Genomic DNA, 17268 nt, shown 5'->3' on the forward strand with positions numbered 1-17268 from the left:
CAACAGTCTGAGACTCTGCTGAAAGATTTGTGTACTGTATAAGTGAATTTATGTGAATTCTGTAGCTGTTGTGAATGAGAAAAGCCGAGTAGTTATGATAAAACGTCTTAGTTGACAAATTAAGTGATATGTAATGAGATATATGCATTCTCTCACTAAGTTGAATACAAAATACCCGTGGCTGTACAATCATAAGTTTGTGAATTACCCGTGCATGTCTTTGTTTCCATCTTCGGATGTTATGAAATATGTCCTCACATCATTAGACAGCAAAGGAGAAACACATCTGTATTTATGAGTTTCCGAGGACTTTACACCTTTGTTGTTGTTGTGTGTTGTGAGTCTCTGCGTTCAGGAAGCGAATTTATTCACCTGAGCAGAGCAGATGGAAACACACCTGATTGCATTTTACATTTTGCAGCATTTCAAGCATCAGTTTAGAATTTTCAGTTCTCGAATTTGTGATATATATATGTTATATATATATATATATATTTATATAAAACTTCTAATGGACAGTGTGTTCTCTTTAGAGGGGTTTTGTGATCTGATCCACAACCGCTACACTACAAATCAAGGTTTTTTGATTAATTAAGGGCAGGAAACATGAAGGTCAGCATTAAACGAAACCAGCCTTCACTGTTGGTTGGGAACGGCAAACAAAGAGTGGCCTCCAGTGTTAAAACCGGATTTGTTGATCCATCCATCCACCTCGACCTCCTCCCCACGCGACCTTTGTAGCTCTATACTATCGTCACTTTACTTTTCCATTTTCACCTAATGGCCATTATTACTGCAGCTACTCGAGGCCTGTAGGACCTTGAATGCAAACATTATGTTGTTTTGGTGCAATTGCTGGAATGTCTGATTCTGTTGTATTTTTCTATGGAGGACAGTCTGAACAAAGGATGACCCAGGACCACCGCTTACAATGACCCTGTGCAGTGGCTCCCTGCCTCAGTGGTTACTGCTGAATAGTCTCAAACGTAAGCGTCTCCAGTGAGAGAGATTAGATGTGACATCTGGTAAGAAAGCGGGAATAAGGTCCCCTGAGGTTAAGCTGGGCTGTTTTGTGGAAACATGCCAGAAAAACGCCCTCCCCTAGCCCCCATTGGCGTTCGATTGGCCTTGATCGCCACATTTCAGCGCAGCGATATGACAGTATGACAAGTTAAGTGAACAGTTGATCTTAATTGGCTCCTCTTCAGTCTGTGTTTGTGGATCCACTGCTTTGAAGTACCTTATGCTAATGGAAAGACCAACAGTAGGGACTCATCAACAAGATGTTTACTTTTCATTGATATTCAGTTCATTGATGGTCTCCTAAAGCAGGATGCCAGACAGCTACCTGCAGACACCTCATTGTCAATCATGCCTTCAATACTTGACGATACATTTGGGAACTCTTCTTTTTTTTTAATGTCTTTCTTTGCTTTTTTTCTCACTCCCGAAACTGTGGATTTTAATGTAAATCCTCGCCGCTCGACTTGTCCTCTTTTTTTTCCTCTTGCCCACATGACTCATTTTACCTCTGTTTAAGATGACATCTCACAAATTCACTGACTTGTACTGCTACTGGCACAGTTCATCATTATAATTGTTGCAAAGAAGGGAGGGAATGGTGAGAAGAAATGAAGAGAAAAAAGGGAGGAAAACCTCACTCTGTCTGAAATCGCTCCCTTATTTACTCATCCGCCTCTCTCTACATATGGACCATATTAAACACAATAGTTTTCTCTATTATGAGATTTCAGACTCTAATGATGCATCATTATTATCCCAACTATTGAATTACTACATTTTCTGTTCTTTTTTTTTTCATTTTCTTTTATGCTTAATAGTATATAAATGTTAGACATATAATTCAAACTCTCAAATAAAAGGGCTGATTTTAAGTATACCACACTTGGTAGCAAATAGGGAGCGATTCTGGATAAAGCACCGTAGCGAGGGGGTGGGTGCGGTGGATGAAACTGTCCCTCGCTGAAATGAGCCTTTGTATGTATCTGTGGATAGACCGAAAGCAATTTTACCGAAGGCAATATTCCTGCGCCCAGGCGAGCTGACATGATTTTGAAGCGTAATTAAAATGGAAAACAACATGAGGAAGGAGAGTGGTGACCAAAGTCTGACATGGTCTTAACCTTTTTATATTTGGAATTCTAACCATGTCATGACATCCTTTGAACATTGATTTCTTTAGAAGCCTGAAAAATACCAGGCTGGATTTATAGTCCGATGGTCTGATCAGAGGTTGGGATGTTGGTGAAGTTTGCTCTCACTTTCTGTGTCTTGTCATGCGAGCCATCATTTTACTCAGCGCTCTGTGAGTGTAGCCTGTTGGGAAGTAAGAACTTCTGACACTTTCTGCACAATCTTTCAGAGATTACTGATATCGAAGTAAATTATGTTGCATGCAGTATCCTCATTAACCCCCCGAAGCCTATTCTTACCGATCAGGTATCTGGTTTTGCACCATGCTTTGGTCTATAAAAGCTGACAACCTGTTGGCATATGAAGGTATTGACTGAGTGCATACATGATGTCCAGCACCCTGCGTGAAAAGAGAAGGATCAGAAGAGATTAGACAAGCGGAGGGGATAAAGATAGAGCTAAAGACAGGCTTTGTTTCTGGCCCCCTTATGAGCCAGGGCTCCTGCTAATTACCAAGCTCTCTGGTCCTTGCTAAATGTGTTTGAAATCCACTGGATGCAGATAATTGAGCTGGAAATGTGTTACATGACAAAGTCACGCTGAAGGACAACCTCTAAAAAAGGCCTCCTCTCCACTTCCCCCCTGTTTTCTCTGTCAGGCACACTTTTGAAATAAAACTCCCCCAAATGATTCATTCCACGGCGTTTGTCTTTGTTGTTTGTTGAAATTGAAGCTTAGGGGATGTTTGAGCCACCTATTGTGATAAGCTATAGTCAAAACAGAGACAGGCCAATGGCGGATGTGTCAGCCAGGCCGGTGTTTTCTTGTTCCCGAAATAATTGCTTTTAGCCTTCAGTTTAGGGATGTGAGCTTTTAAAGATCCCTCACACATCATCATAGCAAAGTAGAAAAATGTTTTATAGCCACAGGCTGGATGTGTCAGACCGTGCATCTCAAGTTTTCTCTCAGCTGAGCAGTCGCTTGTACTTGCACAGATTTTGTATAGCCTCAGTCTCAGATTGATTCCAGTGAAAATTGATTCACTGGCTTAGATACATTGATCCTGGGCTGAGATGGGCCTCCCCTGAGAATGTTGGAGTAAAGTGAAAACAAGGTGAAGAGAGACTCCCTGTCGTTCTATTTGCATTTTAATTATAAATTGCATCATTGCACTGAGTGCGGTAACAAAACAACTCCCTCGCCTTCACTTCATTCACTCCTCCCTTTTGATTCATGCCCGGCTCTGTTCGTGAGAACGAAACTTCATGTGGAGAGCCTCTGCAGGGCAGAAAATAAACAGACGGGGTAATGCGTAAGAGCACATCCAGTAGTCGTGTGGATGAAGGTGAAAGAAGCTTTACCTCTGTGAGTGCATGCAAACGTGGCACAGATATGGTTCTCTATCAGCTTTGCTCACAGAAAGGAAGACTTATATTGTCAGGAAACATTTTTATTTGGATGGTTAGACAGACTTAGCTGTGTTTCCGTGGATGTTGGAGAAGAAGACAGAGCGAGGGAGAGCTGTGGACTCCAGCCAGCATCATTTTGTCATTTAGAAAGCACTTTTCTGTTGTTATCTTGGCTACATGGGCCCAATGTGGTTTGATGTCTGCCTCAGAGTATATAATTTTTAGTTTTTCAAGTCTCAAATTTTCACAGTGGATTTGGCACACTCTGCTGTGTGTGTGCGTGTGTCTGCACTTGTGTAGAAGTGTTTTGTCACAGACGTGTTGTGCTGCGAGTACACAGGGCTAATTGATCACACAGTGTGTAAGCACAAATTGCAAGAGCGCAGACTGGGAGGCTTTAGATACAGGACTTCCTCCAGCTCCATGGATGGGAGTATGTATGTGTACACATATGGCCTTCTTTGAGTGTTGTGTTTGTAAACCACATGCAAAACTGTTACCACTGTATATAGTCCAGCAGCTGTGCAGGATTTTTAGAGGATTGTCACATGAGCCTTTATCTCTCTTCCACGTTATTGAATATGTATTAGCGGATGTTTCTAGCTGAGTGTGCTAAATATCAGGACAGGAGTATGCAGATAGATCGATTTGCATGTGTAATGTGATTTACCCAGACTGAAAGACGTAGCGGTAAAGGTATTTGTGGGTGTAATGAAGTACACCAGAGCATGCACTTGCTTATCAGACATTCGCTCACAGATTGCAGCTTTGTGGGAAAAATAGGAGGATTTTACGGAGACCCGAGTGTTCAACATTCTGACTGTCGTTAAAGTAAATGACTCGAAAAGACGGTCGAAGTGTGTAGGTGAGCGTCGTGCAGGAGCCGCTTTTTTGCTTGTGTTTAGATTTAGGATTGGACCTTTTATAGGGAGACACTGAGTCACACAGCAGCTGTGCAACACCAGAGAAAAGCAGAGATTTGGGGAAGATCAGAAAGGATGGAGAGATGGAGAGAGAGAGAAGAAAGGATGGTGGCAGAGGCCAAACGCTGAAAAATGCTCTCCTCTTCGTCCTTTTCAGGCTTGGCATTACTGTAGGCTAAGACAGCTTTTAGCCACCGTGGAGCATTGATTAAATTAATGATGAGTGACTGCTTGACCATCTCACTGTTAGATATAGAGTAATCAGATTGTTATTGTTTGACTGTTAGCCCCTGTGCGTTAAAGACATGATTGTTTTTTGGCACGACTCTACTCGCTTCAGTAGCTACTTCAGTAGTCGATATATAACCTCTACTTGGAATTGTTTTGCATCATTTATTTTATTTTATTCTATCAAATTATCTCTAAATTTTATAGCTTTTAACATAACTGTGTTTTATTTCACATCTTAATTATCCTAATTTGTCTATCAAATGATTTTCCTTAATAGGAAAGTTGTAATGGCTTTTTAAAATGATTTTTCTAATGATACTGTCCTTATTCTCTTAGTGTATCTCTGTTTGAATTTTTTTTGTTTTTGTAATAGACTCGAAGTCATGGTAAACCCCTCGAGTATAAATAAAGGTTGAATGAATGAATGACTTTAGGGTTGTGGGGACTGCTGTCAGTCTCATGTCAATGTACTAGCAACACTGTGAGGTGATCTATTGTAATGTAGTCAAAAAAATTTAATTTAAAGACTTCTTATCTCTAAAGGTGACACCAAAAGTAAGTTAATTAGTATTATCATTAATAGTAGTGGTGGGCATACCTAATGCTGAGAGGTGTAGCTGGGATATTATCATTATTAATTTGGGCTCAGCTATCTCACGTTCCTGATGTGAGACTTCTCATGGTGTTTTTTGTTATCTTAGCAGCACAAATTAGCACCTTCCCTGATTTTACATCTTCTAAAGTAGGAAATGCGATCAAAACGTCGAACTTAACCAATAAGGAAGAGGTGTGGCACTGGCATGGTTGCTTGGTTTTATAGCAATCTTGACTGGGCTTAAGAGGGGCAGAGAAAATGGCGATTTAAGGTGATGGTTTAAAAAGTGGAGAAATAAGGAGGCAGAGAAAAAGATTGTGAGCGAGAGTGGAGACCATCAGTGATATGGAGAGGGATGGTGATGTTGTTTCACTGGGGTTTGCTCCACGGTTCAGGGAGGGCCTGTGTCTTCGCCGGCTCCTCTTAATCCATCACACCTCCTGCGGCCCTGGATCCGACACACTCCACTGTCTCCCCAACCCGCCGCCGAGTTCGCCCTCAGCCCTGTCATGCATGTGTGCCCGCTGTTCCCGCTGTTCTCTTATCCCTGTTTTCACCCTCTTTTTCTCTCTGTGAGTGAGTGTCAGGGCTATCAGCGGTGCCTCGGGCAGGTTTGACAGACAGAGTTTTACAGCAGATGTGTTTTCATACATGCTCCAGCCCTGTTCACACATGTGTCTTTCACTCACACCAGAGAGGATATTCTCCTTCCCGCTGCCTTTTTTCCCAGTCTCACCTGCGGAGTACAGTTCACATTTTCTTGCCAATTATGTCAGCGGCGGCTCGGTGCTGCTTTCCTCTCTCATGGTGGTCCGCCTGTCTGCTGCCAGAACTCCTGAATCCCTCATAACGGAGAGTTGGAATCGCTTCCGTCATATGATCCCTGTGTGTGTGCTTCTTTGACAGGAAGTGCTCCTCCAGCCAGCTGTGTATGATTTCTCAAAAAGGGGGTTTAGATGGGAGTCAGCTCCTTCACTTGATCAATCTTGCTGATCCCCCAGACGCATCCGCACATCCTCCCTGCACTCTTTCATTGCAGCTCCCGTCCACTTTTAATAGAATCTGACCTTATAATGAACAGGCTTCATTAACCCTCTGTCAGATCTCTCTGGGCTCTGAGCTGGAGGGACGAGGGTGGTGGGGGTTGTTAAAAAAGCACAAGGTTGACTCCAGCGTTCACGTTGAGAAATGCGTCATGCATGCGCTCAAAGCTGCAACACTCTGTCACTTATCCTCAGCTTTTTTGGCATGTTTTCAGACTTTGTAGTCTGTCCCTCCAAACTCGGCAACCTGTCTCTGTACCTCACTGTTTCGCTCGCTGCCTATTGTCGCACAAGGTGACCCTCTAAACACTCCAGGATCCCCGCTGTGATCACAGCCTTTTCTGCAGCAGCAAAATCACACAGCTCCACCCCCTGTCCACCTGGTGGTGGTGTCTCAGCACCGCGCCACCCATTTTCTTCCCCTCCCAGCAGGAATCGGGGCCTGAAGGGGGAGGCTAGTGGGTGGTTCTGTGTATTTGATGTTTCCCTTTCATTTTGCAAGTTAAAGGGAATTTAGAGGGAGACACGTCTGTGTGTGTGTGTGTGTGTGTGTGTGTGTGTGTGTGTGTGTGTTTGTAGTCACATGTAGAATGTGTTTTTGTTTTTTTCTTTTTCATAATAAATGTAGTTTCTCTTTTTGAGAGTCTCAGCAATAGCTGTAATGAATTCCAGAAGGCTTTCCATCCCTCTTCGCTGTCACTCTTCACCTCCTATTTCACAGCAGGCCTGGTCGCCTGAAGTCCCTGCCATATGGCCATACTGAAGGATTTTTGGGATAAACTTAAGTATTTCTTATTAAAATGCATTGATATGCTGCATATGTAGAGCTTATCATCATCACCAGCAGCAGCTTGAGTGTGTGAAACAGTGAAAAGGTACAGTGAAGTTATCTTTTGTGCCTTCTGAACTAATAATTGTATCAACAAAATTTAATTTAATATGAAATAACTTTTCAGGACCAACCAGTGCCTGCATTTGCCTTGAAGGGAGGATTCTTTACAGGGACTTTTTATTCTTAGGGATAGTGAAGATACTGAAGTGTTTCTGGATTTTGCTATTATGTGATAGTGACAGTGGAAATCAGAGAGGAAGCATTAGGAGAGAGAGCAGCAAAGGTCCCCATCTGGAACTGAACTGGTTGGTTAGTTACGGTCTGTGTGACCACCAGGCTGCTAGATGCCCAAGAATTTTTGTTATATTACACTGAGCTGGCTCCGTGTAGCTGCACTCACAAGCGTTGTTCAGAAATATTTACGTCTAAAAATATTATAATCATAATTTCACAAATTAGTTTTATGTCAAGGTAATAAAGAGTTGTCCTCCTTATTCATTATAGTACTCATGATGTTGGAGAAATGACTAGCTAAACATGCTAATTGTCTGTTCAGTGTCTCTTGGAGCAAGTTTGAGTGAAATAACTCGACAAAAATGGTGATTCAGTTGTACTCAGTTCAATCGATTTTAAGCCATAGAAGTGTGACAGCGCGCCAGCATGCTCAGGACCTTGAAACTGAAACACCTAAATAGAATTTAGCCATAATTTATCTTATTATTTATCCTCTTTCTACTGCTTTGACATGTCAAAATATCTACGCCGAAAATGTATCATTGCAAAATATGCCATGATAATAAAACAAATAATTACAGACACATACTGAACATAATGCATGCTAACATGCTAAATGTCAAATACCTGCAGGTGACAGCCTCATAGTCCCACATCCATGGCTGTAGTCATTTAGTTAAGATTCAACTTACAGTATATTATGACTTAAATTGCTTTAGATAAGTACAATTATTAAGATAAAGGGTGGTAAGTGTTTCTGATTTTGCATAAGGGAAGCACAGTTCAGCAACTCAACACGTTGAAAATAAACTGAAAATAAATGAGTCGCCCTCTGAGAGCGTCTTGCAGGTTGGGGTAGCTGCGCAGGCGACGTGTGCATCAGCAGCTATTCTGATTGTCACGGGCACAGATGGAAAAACAAATGAACAGAAATGTGTCCTCGAGTGTAAATATGCATTGTAAGCTGTTCACATTATCAGATTTGCAGATGGAGGTAGCATATGCGCCGAAATATAAACTATCAACGTGTAAAATTTACAGACGGAGTTAATATCACAGCACAAGCATTATTGCTCCACGTGCCGAGCATCATGTATTGACTCACTGTGCGGCTACTGTTTGTCTGGTCAGTATCTGGGCAGCTGGCGGCCCCCGGCTCTCATGCTGATGGGGGAGGCAGATGCGGCATCACCTCGCTTAGCTCTTGTTTATACAGAGGAAGTTGAATCTATCTGTCTGTTGGTTTGTCAGACTCTCCTCCCTGGCGTGTTGAGGTGTGTGACAGAGAGATGGAGAGAGATGGAGGCTGGACTGGCAGAGTGAGAGCAGACTGTCTCTCTGTAATGAATATAAATGGGCTCCAGGTCTCACTCCCCTCATCTGGCTCCCCTCTCTGAAAGCAGGCGTGGAGCGAGGATGTGGGATGGCGGTGGGCCGTCCTCCTTCCCTCCCTCTCCACTTACTCACAGACTTGTATACAGAACACACACAAACACACACAATCCTACGAATGTGTTCCAGGCTCGATTCTGTGGTGACGGCTCTGTTTTTCAGTTCAGCCAGAACAGCTGCGAGTGAGACGCTCAACACAAGGAACAAACAAGGAGAAAATGTTCTGAAGCAAGTGTTTTTATAGTTTTTGTGAAAGATAAGGCGTGTAGTATTTTGCATGATATTAGTGCTGAACGGATTAGTTGATGAATCGATAAATCAATCACCAGAAAATGAATTTTGCTAATCGATTAATCTAATTTAAAGTAATTTTTCAAGCAAAAAAATTATCCAGTTGCTTTTCTCTCTTTCATATCATAATAAAATCAGTACATTCGCGTTTTTGACTGTTTAGACCAGAGCTGCCAAAGTGGGGCTCGTGGGCCAAAGTTGGCCCGTCTTATGATTTGGCTGACCAGATGTTTCTGGCGCAAATAAAATCAAAATTAATTTGCTGTTTATGCTGTTTTGTATTTTGTGAGGTGAAAATACTCTTTAGATACTGTATGTATGATCCATCATTTTTAAGTGTTTCATGATCTGAGCACAGCATCTTAACAGTACAGTAAGCGCTTCTTTTGGCTCATTGAATGAAGGAACTGGGACTGTTGGGTTTTTCTGGCATGTTATATACTTAGCATGTCCAACTGATTTCATTAAGGGCCGTGTGGCTGCAGGTTTCAACCAAGGATGAGCACACCAGGCCAACGAATCAACATCAAGGGATCACTTAGTTATCAGCTGAAGAGTGAGATGAGCTAATTAATTGATTTCAGCCTGGTGTGCTCCTCCTTGGTTGGAACGAAAACCTGCAGCCACACGGCCCTTTATGGAATCAGTTAGCCGTGCCTGTTATAGACTTAGCATGAAAACAATTAATTGAAAAAATTAGCTATCATTTTGTTGCAGTCTGATGTCGAATACTACGTTTTAAACAAACAGAGAAATCTTTGTGAAGCTCATGATGTTCAGTTGTTGTTTAGACTACTCTGCTGCAGCCCTCAGAAATTGTAGTGTTGAAGCCCAACAAGAACTGAGCATTATGGGCTTCGCAGTGTCATTTTCACTGCAGGGCCTTTTGTATGTACGTCTGCAGTATGATAAGCTATTGTCTGGTTCTTCGGTTGGCAGTATTTGCCAGAGAAGAGATTAACACGTATACTGTGCAGAATCTGAACTAGCTTGCTACTTTCTCTGTTGCTCTGTCGAAGCACCCTTACCCTCGTCCTTATTTCCACTGCTTTTTATCCAGCCTCCGAGGTGCTGATGGAGCCCACGTAGCAGCAGCAAACAATCCCTTATCTGAAGCACAGGACCTCCATTACCTCCTTACTTTGTCTTTTAATTGCCTTTGGAGGAACGCTGTCTTTTTAAATCTCTGCCCGGTATGCACTGTAATGTGACATTATTTGTTTTCTCTATGCCGTGTGTATTATCACCTATTAGTCATTCTTCCCATTCACCCTGTCATCATCTGATTCCCATGACAAATGAACTGTCTGCAGACATTTCTTCTGAGGGAGTCCTATGATTAGCACACATCTCCTCCATCTCTCAGAGTTGTTATTGCTGCTTTCCTCCCGCCGCTCGGCTCTTGATGTTTGTCATGAAAAGGCTGAAAAAAGAAACATCCTTAGCTTTATTCTGGTTAAGTGTCATCTGGGTCTATTTAGAAAGCTGTGAGGCTGTTAGCGGTGCTGCCAGTGTTGTCATGTTTTCTTAAATTGATTCACTGTGATTACTTGGCATTTACGGTGCACTGTAAGGGACAGGATACAAGAAAATCGCCTGGTAAAGATATGATGTGAAACAAAATCCAGATGACGACACACACACAGAAACATGTGTGTGGAAATCTGCGTATACGCCCTCACTCACTCATATGGACTATAATTAATTGCCAGGAAGTCTCAGGTAATTTAAATTGCAAATCAGTGCAGCCTTGTTCTCCCAACTTTTGTGATTAATATTTTATTGTTTTACTGAGCGAAAATGCCACCAGTGTTTTTCATCAGATACAAATAGCACAAAAGAAGAAAAGGGGGGCACTGGATTGAGGAAGATCAGATCTAGGCGTTATCTCTAAACATTAATTAAGTCGTGTCTGGGTCTGGAGCTGTCGAGGTCGCCTCTCCTGTCTCCCATCCACTCATGAAGACACGGGTCTCTCTCACTTCTCCCCCATTCTCTCATTTCTTGCTCCGTCTCTCTGCGTTCTCGGTCTGATACTCAGATTCTGGCAAGTTTTCTCAGGTCCTGAACTTCTCTTTCAATCAGACACTAATTAAGCAGCGGAGTGAAAGGGTTTCTTTGGCAGGAGATCGCGGGGACGTGCAGGTTGAGTGAGAAAAGCCAGAACCTGAGACCTCGTGGTGGCTTCGGCATGAATTGTTTGGAGAAGAACTTGAGAGGATCGGAGGAAAGAACCAGCGGAAATGAGAGATTTAGGCAGCTTTGACACCAAACAGTCACACTTCTTTTTAGTTTTTTCTTTCACTCCCATGAGACTTGTAGTGTAGAAAAGGGACCAGAAATTAGACAAAAATAATGAGGAAGTTTCCCTTTGCCACAAATAGAAAGTGAGAGGTAATTACAGTGTAAAAAAAAAACACCCCTGGATGCTGGTTTGTATAAAATACAGCTTTGACCTTTCTTAGCCAGCGCTGGCTTTTCAAAAGTACGCTGTGACCTTGTGTTTGTGTTTGTGGGAGCACAGGCTGGCAGCTCGAGATGAAAGTCTTTAGTCTTGCACTTCACATAGACACAGTGGATGGGTGCAGCCTGGCTGGAGTCAGATGGCTGGCACAGCGCTTTGCTCCTCTCAGAGTAAAACAAAGACGAAACCACGCGCAGACAAAGGAAGGCTTCCCCCAGTGAAGCACAGTGTGCGCCGCTGCTGTGCTTTGAATGCTGAAGCCTCCTTTAAAACAAATGAATTCAGAGCCTTTACGTTCTACTGACTGGGAAATGCTGCTCAATTAGACTAACCTTTCAATTAGGAATTGCCGTGACGCACTGAGACACACCAGCACTCACGCAAGGTCACAGCTTTTCACAGTGCTTCACTAGTTTAATGTCAGAGTTATTTTAATGACCGTGTTTCTGTGTCCCTACAGGGTGCCCGCAGCTATTTTGGAGACTGGACGTCCTCTCGTATTGGATGCAGCTCTGCAGCTCCACATACTGCAGGTGTTGTTCAAGAGGCGGCCAGCTTGACTGATTATTGGCCCTTCCCTTTCCTACCCTACACGCCCCGTACCAGCTCACCCCACACCTGGCTGGTGCTCCAGCCCCATTCAGGTCATCTCTGCATCGAGGCTGGCAATGTCCAGAGTCCCAAGCCCCCCCCCCCCGGCGGAAATGTCCAGCGGTCCCGTGGCTGAGAGCTGGTGTTATACTCAGGTGAGGAGGAATGCATGACTCTTGTGTGTGTGTGTGTGTGTGTGTGTGTGTGTGGAAGCGCATATGATTGGCTGCAATAAGGAGAAGACTTCATGCAATTTCAATTTCATGTCCACAAGTATTTACTGTTTTTTGTTGTTGTAGTTGATAAAGCACACAGTTACTACTGAGTACAAGGCTAGATACTTTATTTGTTAGGGACTAAAGCAGAACTCCACCAGTTTACACATCAAAGTCTGTTCACAACTACATATGTGGAAAAAAGGTTGTTTGCAGCCCTTTGTGGCCCCAGAGGGAGCTGTGTGAAAGTGATGTCACTGGAGTCAGCGCCGGCTGCGTCTGAAGACTGCAAGTTTGAAATAAAAAGAATCTGAGGGTGTGGAATTAGAAAGAAACCAGACCGCTTTATCCTGCTTCTCACCTTTGCTTGAGGCTAGCAGCTCGAGGGTACATTAGCCGCTACACACCTGAATCTCCAACTGAACTGTCAGTTGTCGGGTTGCATTGTGGGTAATGTGTGACAAATGCGTGGAATAAAAAAGAAGATATCTGTGGCTTTGCTGCATTGATTTTGGTCATGAGTTCAACAATGTTGCACAGCGCGATGCTAAATCAGTGAAATCTACCTTATAGTGTGTCTGAAAGCTATTTTCAACATAAGAGTATCTTTTTGGTTTTCCTCTGCATGAGGTTGGAACATGTAGCTGCGTGGAGGACATAACTAATTAGTTTTTGCATAATGTTAAAAGGAGCTAATTGAATAATAGAGTTGTTTTTTTAATTAAAAAATAGGCTTTATAGTGTGAATTGTGTATGGATTTTTCCAGTAGCTGTTTTTCCTAATTTGTTTCCCAAGTTTTTCTTTGCTTAAAGGTTACGTACGCTGTGAAACGGTGTTTGTTCCAATCATTGCAGCAGAGGCTTTGCCAGTTCAGATGTCACTTTCCTGTTAACAGCTAAGCTAGCTAAAGTATATCATTGATGATGTCTGTTTTCTCATCTCCTCTCTGTCTTTGCAAAATTGTTGTTTTTTCTGTTGCCACTTGAACAATATCCTTTCTTCTCTCCCTCCGTTTGTTGTCAGTGTTTATTAAGATGAAAGGCAGTTTTGATGTGCGGTTTTGAAGTCCAGGCTGACCAAACACCACTTACCCATATAGAGTAGATAAATATATAAATAAAGAGATGTGGTTTCAGCCCTTCCTGTGTGTTTTCTGCACAGATCAAAGTGGTGAAGTTCTCCTACATGTGGACCATCAACAACTTCAGCTTCTGTCGCGAGGAGATGGGGGAGGTCATCAAAAGCTCCACTTTCTCCTCGGGAGCCAACGACAAACTCAAATGGTTAGTGAACGCAGATGAAAATGATGAGATTTCTCTCGTCTCTCAAGATTATTCACTTGTTGCGTCTTTGAGAGGTAGAACATTGTTTTCAAGATATCACCAGCATCCACTTGGCTGCTTCAGTGGTATCTAGTGTGCCTTCATCTCGCCTGCACTGATATTTGCTTGCATGTTCAGAATAATCATTTAGCACCTTTTCGTGTATGAATGTATGAATCTATTCAAATCTGGCTGTAGCTTCACTTTCTCACATTGTAATGAGCTCAGAGTGGAAGAGAAAACCGTGATCAATGGCAGGATAAATGCATATGCAGAAATGTGAGCATACCAATGGGGAAATGTTTTAAGTGTATAGTCAGTTAACCGCTCAGACTTGATGCATGTTTGACGAATTCTGCACGATAAACAAAAGCATTGCTGACAGCGTGCCCTCTGTAGAAGAGGCAGCTGCAAGGCGGCGTCGGTGTGGTCGCCGTTTTACAAAACATACCTGAGGGTCTGCTTTCACACTGCTCAACCTCCCATTAAATTATTATTGCAGCGCACTGGAAATGAGGCTTCAGTCAGTCGTGGAAACACAGATTTAGTCGAAACAATACAACCTCTGCAGCTACAGCTATCCTGATTTTATTTGGTATGCAGTCGGCTAAACTTGAGATTTATTTGCAAGACCTAGGATAAGGAGAGGGATTCTGAACGGTGTTGAAATAAAATGACATTGTTTTTTGTTCACAGAACAGCTTCCAGCAGACAGGGAACAGATTGTGTATCTCATACACAAACATGGCCAAAGATGTTTTGAGGGAGCTGAAAGTAAAGACTTTTTGGTAAAATAGAGAATTTCAGAGAATCGGGCTATTCTTCAAATGCCACATTGATTTAAGTTGTTTCTGGACGTTATGCCATTAGTCCACTTCCTCCTGTAAGTGCCTAACCAGCACTGTTTACTAGCTTTTTCATATAATCTGAGTGAAGTCTTCAAACTCTCCTCTCCAAGCCCTCTGTATCATACCTCACTGTCAGTAGCATTATTGCTTGTTTCTCCGATGCCCTCATAGGTGCTTGTTAGAGAAATAAGATCCAAAGTGCACTGCAGGTCAGCCCCACACCATTAAACATTACAGCAAGAGGCCACAAGTTGTAGCAATAACAGTAATGAAAAGACGCATACTGTTTGTTTTATGCTGAATTAATACAAACCTGTAAAGAACTACAACAAAAAGCAACAATAAAAAGGACATCCTGCAGCAAAGTGCTAGTATGGGAAATCTGGAATGTTAATGCTGCATGAATTCTAACTCAATTCAGTCTCTGCCATTTTTCTTCCACTAGTTTTTTTTAAACAGGGGTCATTCCAGTAGCCAAGTGTTGGAGTTATTGGGCAATTACCCACCAAATGAATAATTCATTACAGAATATATGTACAGATATTGATTTTTGTTGTCAGTGTTGAGTCGAGAGAGCTGCAGCATGTAAAGATTGCTACTGTGTTTCATAAAGTGTTTGTAAATTACAGCCTCCCTGATGTGCATGTTAAGACGGTCAATAAGTCCAAAGTAATGTGTTTCATGTCACTGGACTAAAACTTTGCAGCAAAAATAGACTCTGACGAGCCACCGTGAAGCTCATTGACGCCACATAAACTGACGGCTAATCCAAAAATGGGCTAAGAGGTGGAGCGTGGGTGGAGCTGAGGGTCACGCTCATGGAAATAATTACGCAGAACTTTATGCCTTAATATAATTTAAATGACTGAGTTATGTAAAAAAATCGCCTCCTACAGGGAAATTAACTGTAGAGGCACCAGGCTGTCAACATGTTTATTTCTGCTGTAAAGTGCTTGTTAATATGGGGGTCTATGGGAATTGGTTTGCTTTGCCTCAAGTGGCCATTCAAGGAACTGCAGTTTTTGGCACTGTTACAAACAAACCATATGTTGCAAATGCAATGTGCAATGCTATGATTCTGCGGTGAAACTGCTCTGTATAAACATAAAGACCATGCCTCGGACGTAGCATTGATCTTTTGAATACCCTGAGTAAAATATATTGTTCAAGTGCCTGACGTGTTTCTGGTTTGAAAGAAAGCAGTCGATGCATTTTGGACCTACAGAACATGAATAGAACAGGAATATCTCCTTTGATTTGAAATTCAGGAACGTTAGCTAAAAAGCTGCATCCCCGGTCAGAAGTTGAGTCACATTGTCGATTTTATGCTACAGTTTTGGGCTCAACGATACAACATTGATACAGTTTCTTTGCTGAGGTTGAGCCGTTTCCTTCCTTTCCTGTGCACGCTTGAACTGTGAAATGCTCTGCTTTTGGCAGGTAATCCTTTTGCCAGTTTATTGCTGTTTGACATTGAAATCGACGTAATGCATTTATGTTGCTGTGTTAGTGTTAAAGAGGCTCAGACTCTTTGGTCCACTGTGTTTCATCTCCGCTGTCTATAAAACTCTGACAAACTGAAAGCTTTTCATTATGCAGTGAATAAATAGAGCGCGGCTTTGATTCTAGCTTTGTCAAAAAAAAAGGCTGCTTTTCCACTTCATGATATGTCTTATATTTATGCTATATACAGTAGCGTGTATTGCAGAGTCATCTATACTGAGAAATTATTGTTGTCCTGGGCAAAATTCCCTGATGTTGTTATGTATGAACGACACTTCCGGTTAGAAGCTGCGGTTGTGGATGAAATCAATAAATCTGACTGTAAAGCAAAGGATGAACATTTGTAACAGTCTGAATACGTTTGTCCTCACAGATAGAGTGTTGTTACTAATAGAATAATCCCAGGAATTAAAGCATCGGATTACCTTTCAGCTTCATCTGCCTGATCGGTGTGTTTCTTTCTCTTCCTGCCCTCAGGTGTTTGCGTGTGAACCCTAAAGGTCTGGATGAGGAGAGTAAAGACTACCTGTCACTTTACCTGCTCTTAGTCAGCTGCCCAAAAAGTGAGGTGCGCGCCAAGTTTAAGTTTTCTATCCTCAGTGCCAAGGGAGAAGAGACCAAAGCCATGGGTAAGTGTGACCCTAGCTATAAACAAATGCACGTCCTCGTCTTCATTTTAACTGCCCGCCGCTGCTGCAATTTCCTTAACTCGTCACTGGAAATAAGTTGGTGTTAATTAAGCGAAAAACTGTTTTGGCCCAAACTGAGCAGAAGTCCGCATTCAGCAGAAAAGTGAGGATATCTCAAAGTGTGATAGGTTGAAAATTAAAAACTCCTGCAACACCTGTGTCTTTGGGGCGCTGAAATTTGTAAATAGAGGAGGTGGGGAGTGTGTCTAATACTCCGAGTGTGTCTAATAATTTGAGGTATTGATAGCCATATGGGCTTGTGTAATCACTGCTGGTTGGATTCATTTCGAGTAAATATATAATTCAAAGTAGCGTAGGGCAATTTTGATTTTAATTAAAAAAGACCCAACCTTTTTAAAAGTGCTCGTCCGCCTCTCTCCCCGTTGATGAATTGGAAATGAATGCGCTTCCAATTCCTGCTTTTTTTTAATTAGGTTATGTTATGGGGAGGAAAAGCAAACTTGTGTGGAATTGAATTAGTGAGGGCCAGATGTGACCGCTTCCTGGTTATCAGACTTTCTGGCTGCCTCC

The 17268-nt window shown here is 42.4% G+C and overlaps 1 protein-coding gene across 2 annotated transcripts in view; it reads left to right on the top strand.

Moving 5' to 3' along the window:
- Positions 1-17268, top strand: part of LOC121620819 (speckle type BTB/POZ protein) — an 80790-nt gene that overhangs the window by 26614 nt on the left and 36908 nt on the right. For both annotated transcript variants that reach the window (XM_041957039.1, XM_041957040.1), the window contains exons 3-5: positions 12029-12314; positions 13537-13658; positions 16526-16677. In XM_041957039.1, the coding sequence (XP_041812973.1) occupies positions 12237-12314; positions 13537-13658; positions 16526-16677 (352 nt within the window). In that variant the 5' untranslated portion in view covers positions 12029-12236. The remainder of the gene's footprint in view (positions 1-12028; positions 12315-13536; positions 13659-16525; positions 16678-17268) is intronic.

Source organism: Chelmon rostratus, chromosome 17 (assembly GCF_017976325.1).
Source record: "Chelmon rostratus isolate fCheRos1 chromosome 17, fCheRos1.pri, whole genome shotgun sequence".
Taxonomy (NCBI): Eukaryota; Metazoa; Chordata; class Actinopteri; order Chaetodontiformes; family Chaetodontidae; genus Chelmon; species Chelmon rostratus.